Source organism: Myxocyprinus asiaticus, chromosome 43 (assembly GCF_019703515.2).
Source record: "Myxocyprinus asiaticus isolate MX2 ecotype Aquarium Trade chromosome 43, UBuf_Myxa_2, whole genome shotgun sequence".
Lineage (NCBI taxonomy): Eukaryota > Metazoa > Chordata > Actinopteri > Cypriniformes > Catostomidae > Myxocyprinus > Myxocyprinus asiaticus.
Window position 1 is genome coordinate 27,477,830 of NC_059386.1, and position 7,593 is coordinate 27,485,422.

The following is a 7,593-nucleotide window of genomic DNA, read 5'->3' on the forward strand; positions in this document are numbered from 1 at the left end:
TCACTTTGTGTGTCTGTAACAAGGCCAAACATTCAAGGGTATGTAAACTTTTGATCAGGGCCATTTGGGTGATTTCTGTTATCATTATGATTTAAAAAGGAGCCAAACAACTATGTGCTAATAAATGGCTTCATATGATCACTATCCTTAAATAAAAGGAGTGATTTTGCATGATCAGTCATATTTTCAAAATCAATGCCAAAATTTCACAATTTCAGCCAGGGTATGCAAACTTTTGAGCACAACTGTAATATTTAGTCCTCCTCAGCCAAATTGAGTGTGAATTTATAAAACGCTTGGCTTGACACAGTTGTGCTGACCAGATACAAAACCATTTAGATGACAGCAAAAAATGCCTTCTTTATGGATATCAGTTTTTTTAGACTGGTAGTGCTCCCGGTTGCAACTGTTGCTTAGGAATCATCTGACTTGCCAAGTAAACCCAGATAAGATCTGCTCAAAATGTCCAATATCTTTTGCAGTCTTGGCAGCAAATCATCTTGCTTCAATAAAAATATGACCAAAGACAATATTTTGGTCTAGTGAAAATGTCAAAAAGGGAAACATACTCTTTAGGTACCATTACAAAGAACACTACGTGTGGGGCTTAAATGTTACTGACCTCAGTGTGGTTTCATGAGGAAATGTTATTGTAGTTCATTATTCTCTCAGAAAAAGATCTATATAATAGAATAACAGCATCAAACAATAAGAACATAATCATTAAGATGAACCACAAAGGTTAGGACCACATTGGATCTTTTTTTAAAGTAAAAAAGTAAGACTTTTGAATAAGGTTCTACTTGTTAACTGTCACATATTTCCTGTTTTTTTGTATTGACTTTTATGTTGAAATTCTTGTTTAGTTCCCATGTTTCTGTTTCTTGTTAGTTTGTAGTCCTTTTGTAGTTTCATTTTATGATTGGTTTTCCCCTGATTGTTTCCACAGGTGTTCCTCGTTCCCTTGTTTGCCCCTGTTTCCTTGGTCAGTCTTTTCATGTATTACTCTGTATGTTTGTTCCATGTGTTTTGTTTCTTTATGTTCTGAGTTACCTGGTTTACTTTTGTTTTATTAAAGATGCTGCATTTAGATCCTCCATTCTCTCCTGACTCATTACAGAAAGACTGACCCCTCCGAAATGGATCTAGCAGCGTTCTTTATCCAGTTGAGCCAAGCGAACTTACCAGTTAGGGAATACTCTCATCTGTTTAGCACCGTCGCCAGATACACGGGATTTACGGATTCCCACCTGAAATCCCTGTATCAGATTGGACTCATAGCTCACAAGTGGAGGGAATTGCCAGAGACTGGAGATTATATGTGGGAGTAATAAGTGGAGTTAATATTAGAGACATTCGCTTCAGAGGATCCTCCTCTCTCAATTCTGGTTTCCGAGTCTTCCGCGCCTGAGTCTGCTACACTCCATGTCACAGCAACGCCTCAGCCTGCTCCATACCAGGTCAGTCAAACCTCAGCCTGCTCCATACCATGTCACAGTCAAACCTCAGCCTGCTCCACGGCATGTCGCAGCTACGCCTGAATCTGCTCCACAGCATGTCACCACCAAGTTTAAGTCTACTCCACACCATGTCATAGTCAAGCCTCCTGCGGCCCATGTTTCCAAGTTAAATTATCCACCACATATGTGGGTGCACAGGGTCACAAAGACCCTTCCTCACAGCTTGTCAGTACTCACGCCTGCCACGGCCAACGAGTCAATGCCCACGCCTGCCATGGCCAATGAGCTGGAAGCCTCGTCCGTCCCAGAGCCGGTGTTGCCAGCCTTGTCCGTCCCAGAGCCTGCGTTGCCAACTTCGGCCATCCAGAGGAGGAAGAGAAAAAAGTTTCTGTTCCCAAGTCCCTTCCCATGTACAAGACCACGGAGGTCGTTCCCAAGTCTCCTCCCATGCCCACGACCACAGGGGTCATTCCCGAGTCTCTTCCCATGTACACGACCATGGAGGTCACTTCCAAGTCTCCTCCCATGCCCATGACCACAGGGGTCATTCCCGAGTCTCTTCCCATGTACATGACCATGGAGGTCACTTCCAAGTCTCTGCCCATGCCCACAGCAACAGAGGTCGTTCCTGAGTCTCCTCCTATGCCCACGACCACAGGGGTCGTTCCTGAGTCTCTTCCCATGTTCGCGACCACAGAGGTCATTTCCCATTCATCCAGGACTCTTTGTCTCGAGCCTCCCACGGCTCCGCCCCCTCCCCCAGAGACTATTCCTCCAGTGGCTCTGCCCACTCCCCCAGAGACTCCTCCTACAGCGGCTCCGCCGCCTGACCCAGTCCCTGCCCTGAGGCCGCCTCCCAGGCCTCCTGACCCTGTCTCGGCCCTGCGGCTGCCTCCCAGGCCTCCTCACTCCTCCTGATCTGCTCTGGTCTCCTGGCCGTCCGTCTGATCTGCTCTGGTCTCCTGGCCGTCCGCCTGATCTGCTCTGGTCTACTTGGTCCTCAGAGCCTGCAGCGTCACCCTGGCTCTCCATCCCTCCGGCTCCGCCTTGGTTTCAAGCCTTCCTGACTTTGCCTTATTCCTCTGCTCCCCTTGCGCCCCCTTGAACTACCTGTTTTCCCCCACACCCCATGGACCATTTGTTTTTGTTTTTTGAGCATCTGGAATCCTCTCCTTAAAAGGGGGGCTCTGTCAGATTCTTTTTTTTTTTTTTTTTGTATTGACTTGTTAATTCTTGTTTAGTTCCCATGTTTCTGTTTCCTGTTAGTTTGTAGTACTTTTGTAGTTTCATTTTATGGTTGGTTATCCCCTGATTGTTTCCACAGGTGTTCCTCGTTCCCTTGTTTGCCCCTGTGTATTTAAGCCCTTGTTTTCCCTGTTTCCTTTGTCAGTCTTTTCATGTATTACTCTATACGTTTGTTCCCTGTGTTTTGTTTCATGTTCTGAGGTACCTGGTTTACTTTTCTTTTATTAAAGACACTGCATTTAGATCCTCCATCCTCTCCTGAGTCGTTACATTAACGTTAATGCATAAGGTATCATGAACTAACATTGAACAATATTTTACCACAGCATTTATTAATCTTGGTTAATGCTAATTCATGAAAATACAATTGTACATTGTTAGTTATGTGTTAAATAATAAAGTTCTATTTGTTATCATTTGTAAATGCATTCGGGATCGTGAACCAACAATGAATGTTAATTTATACATATTTATACATGTATTGTTTGTTCATAATGCATTAATGGGATAGTTCATCCAAAAATGAAAATTCTCTCATCATTTACTCACCCTCATGCCATCCCAGATGTGTCTGGCTTTCTGTCCTATGCAGAACACAAACGAAGACTTTTAGGTCCACACAATGCAAGTGAATGGTGGCCAGAGTTTTGGGTGAACTATCCCTTTAACAAATATTAATATATGCACCTTTGAGTTTAAGTATGCTATGTGCTTAAATTACATTAACCAATATTAATGTGCTGAAAAAGTAGTGTCCATTTTTAGTTTGTTAAGGAATGCAACCTTATTGTAAAGTTTTACTAAAGTATTTTTACTTCTCTACTCTAAGGGATGTGCTCTGAGAAAACAATGTATTAAGAGTGCTTTGGGCTTTCAAAAATATGCTTATGATATGAGAAATGTAGATGAAAAAGGAGGGAAATCTAATATATCTAAAATGGATAAAGTATCAAGATTCAAGGTCTGGCAATTTTATGAGTCATCTTTGAACTGCCTTTATGAAGAAACAGAAACATTTGCATGATTAGATATGGTACCTTAGTCAAGGTGCTGTGTATATTCATATCTGTGACTTGGTGTTTTTCTGTGGTTGTAGCTGACTGGCTTTATTTGTCATTCTACAGAACAACCAGCTGGAGTTTCTCGAGGATGACATGTTCATTGATCTACTCAATCTCAGCCACCTATTTCTGCATGGAAATCGCCTGTGGAGCCTTCACCAGAACACTTTCCGTGGCCTCGGGGCACTAGATCGCTTGCTACTCCATCAAAACCGACTCCAGTGGGTCCATAAACAGGCTTTCCATGACCTGCGTCGCCTGACAACCCTCTACCTGTTCAACAACTCTTTACCTGAGCTACCAGCCGAGAGCTTGGCTCAACTACCTGCACTGGAGTACCTGCGTCTCAACGACAACCCTTGGGAGTGCGACTGTAAGGCCGTGCCACTCTGGGATTGGCTACGGCGCTTCCGTGGCTCAACCTCTGCATTAGAATGCGTGGCTCCACCAGAACTGGCAGGAAAGGATCTAAAGCGGTTGACAAAAGAAGATCTACCTTCTTGTACGGGCTCAGAGTCCCTCCATCAGAGCAAATCCAGCAACCAAGGGGATGTAGGGGTATCACTTAAGAAAGAACATCATCACCGATCACACAATCATCATCATCCTCATCTGCCACATCAAGATCAATACTATTCCACCTCCCCATCACCTCTGCCCCGACCGCCCAAATCTGGCCGCAACAGAAACTGCACAAGGCATCGTAGCCGCAAGGGTAATGGTCAGAACGAGGTGTATAACCTTAAGGAGTTAGCCAATAAGGAGTCTGATGAAAAATATGACCTGTCAAAGCCAAGAAGAAATAACAAGTGCATCCCACGGACTTCAGTGGGGCCCCCTAGTGGTGTGCAAAGGGCAAACAGCAGGGTGGTGTCCCTCTTGGCACCTTATTACATCATCCATGTTTGCTTATTGGTGTCTCTCACTGCCCTTATTTTCCGCTGAGCTTGTGGAAGTCTGTATTAATGGTTTTACCGTAAAGTCAGCCCTCTGTCTACTCTGGCTCCTAACTCTTAAGTGTGTGAATGTGTGTATGTGTGCGTACGAGTGTATGTATGTACATGTGAACCAAAGTGTGCGATACCTTGGCGAGCCCATATTGAGGAACAGAGGACTTGTATGAACTTTCCGGGCCTTGAATAAAACCAGAGACTAAAACAAACTCTAGGGTTTGAGGACCTTAAGAAAGAGACAAGACACTAAATGGAATCCTCAATCGTATCCCTCCACTATTTTTACACCTGGGTCAAAATCGTGGGCCCTGTCTCTTTATATCCTGTTGCTCCTGATAGATTAACTTGATCTATAAACAGAGCATATACAAATACAGAAGAAGATAATCTTATCTGCATTTGTTAAGTGCATTCAGTTCTACAACTGGTCAAGATCAGTACCATTAAAACTTTCATGTCCCTGCCCTACCCTTTGACTTGTACACAGGCTAGGGCCCAGGCTCTCAGCAGGGGGAAAAGTGTGAGCCAAATTCATAAACAAACCATTAAGGCAGACGTACAGATGTGAGCTGCTGCGCTAATGTGTTTCTCAATAGTTTCTGGGGGAGGGTAGTTAACACCTTTAGCATGTGACAAAATAAATGCTAAGCACACAAGAGAGGTATTGTGTTAGGTGTTTTAAGGTTTTTACATAGGCTACATTTTTTAACTATTGTTCTGGTTGCAATATTCGCACATTTGAGTCTACTGTTCTAAAGCTGCTATGTTGGTACTCTGAGGTCACTAAGAGAAAAATAGAGTTGTACGAAGGATTATATGATGGCTCTGGGTTTGGGTGTGTCTGTCTGTGTTCTATATTTATTGACTGAACATTGGGGATAGTATTTTAAATAAAAAATAGAGGGACACATTTTTCTAAAGAAATGAAAAGGTCAAGGGAAGCTCGTCCAAAAAGCATAATCTGTTATCTATCACTTGGTTGCAATAGTTTGCTACTTTCTAACCTAACAAGGTTAATGTGAAACGGCTTTTGCAACTAATTTCACTTCCATAATGTGACATTTCAGAGTGAAACAGTATATTCACTGATAAAAGAATGAAGGGCAAAACTTGGTTGTGAAAAACTATCTCTAAATAACAGATGGTTGGAAGGGGATGAAAAATAACTTTGGTGATGTCAGGCAAAAAAGAAAGTTGTTTTAGAGGACAAAATGATTACAGTTTGATGAAGTATTTTTCTTTTTTTTTCTTTTGGAGTAACATGCACCAATGTATTATTCACAATAAGACCAGGATTGTGTATTAAAGAATTTTTATTTTATGTTGACTTTAAGATCTGTACATGGTACAGTCAGGAAATTTTATCAGGAAGACTCAAAAGGGCATTAATTTAGAGAGCCAGAATGGACACTGTAATTCTACAGTAGTAACAGAATGATCCTTGCAGTACATCAAGAAACATCTGTCACTCACGTTCTCTGATCCCTCCTGCTGTTGAGCCAAAGGAAAAAAAACAATGTCTGAATTCTATAGCTGAGAAATTATCAAAGAAACTTTACAGAGCCCCCTTTTGGACAGGTGGAGCAATAGCACTTTCCCACTACTTCCCCTTGAAAGACTATCTACCTTTGGAATTTATATAAAAGTGAACTGAAAACATTTTGACATATCCATTGTGAACATTTAATTGTTTGAGAATATTTGTCACTCATCAACAACAAAAAAAGAACTGTATGTCACCATTTGTGGGGAAGGAGGAAGTTATTTTGTATTCATGTACTATTTATTTTTACATTTGTTTGCTGACATACTGCAGTTTTTGACATACTAAGAGCACCATACTAACACCTTTCTATTGTCTTCTTTGGTATGTCCTTTATCTCTCTTCCTCCCTTTCTTTCCTCTTATGACTCCAACTTTCCGTCTGTTGTAATCAAACACCACCAGACTCAGAAGCTGTTTCTAAAGAACATTAAAGAGAAATGTGGTCTCACCGCTCATGGCTGTTGTTTATGAGTGATTCTGTTTGGATTCTGTATTTTTCCTTATGCAAATGTACAACATATGAGGGAAAATACTGAAGTATAGAGATCAGATAATGTTTTAAGGATGGAAATGATTATAAAAGACAGAGCTTTAGTTTCCAGGACCAAATACAGTTACCCCATAAACATTGCATTATATGAATCACATTGAATCATTTAGTGTATTTAAATTCTGAATATAAAGAGCTGGCCAGATATAACAATCTCTCAATTGCATTCTGGACTGCATATACTTCACCAATTACCCCCCACCAGAAATAATTAAATTTTATAATTTGATCATAATTTCTTTAGGGACCCGCTGGACTCCTTTTTCATTTTTTTCCTCCTTTTATTGAAACCCAAAGGAAAATTCTCTTTGTCAACACTGCACATACTGTCCCTACATACTTATGTAGATTCTTGTGTTACTGTAGCGATAACCAGAAGTTGCACTAGAAAAAAAAACACTTTTTTTTATCCCTACTCTGTTGGACTGAGTTGTAGAATATCTACCATGGTCCATTTTTATCTGTCATACTTGTTTTCATTTCATATGTACTTGGGCCACAGCATCCATTATAATGACACATGGCAGTGGATGTGAATGAGGCGAATCCAAGGAATTCTATGGTGAACGTTCTACCTGCAAATCAACTGCTGTGCTAAAAACAAGATTTTAAAAATTTGCCATGTTACACTAATGGGAAGGACAAGGCGGGGATCCAAACACAGTACTATTTATATTTATTATACTTAGAAGGAACAATGATGAAAATCAAACATTGGTTCAAAAGGAAACAAACTTTGTATGTAACATACATCAACTAACATGCAAACAAACAAGAAC

The 7,593-nt window shown here is 41.2% G+C and overlaps 1 protein-coding gene across 1 annotated transcript in view; it reads left to right on the forward strand.

The window, feature by feature from the left end:
* LOC127433348 (reticulon-4 receptor-like 1) overlaps window positions 1–6,709 on the forward strand; it is a 178,641-nt gene extending 171,932 nt beyond the window's left edge. The window contains exon 3 of the mRNA XM_051685162.1: window positions 3,830–6,709. Coding sequence (XP_051541122.1) covers window positions 3,830–4,711 — 882 coding nt within the window. The 3' untranslated portion in view covers window positions 4,712–6,709. The remainder of the gene's footprint in view (window positions 1–3,829) is intronic.
* Window positions 6,710–7,593: the final 884 nt, after the last annotated feature.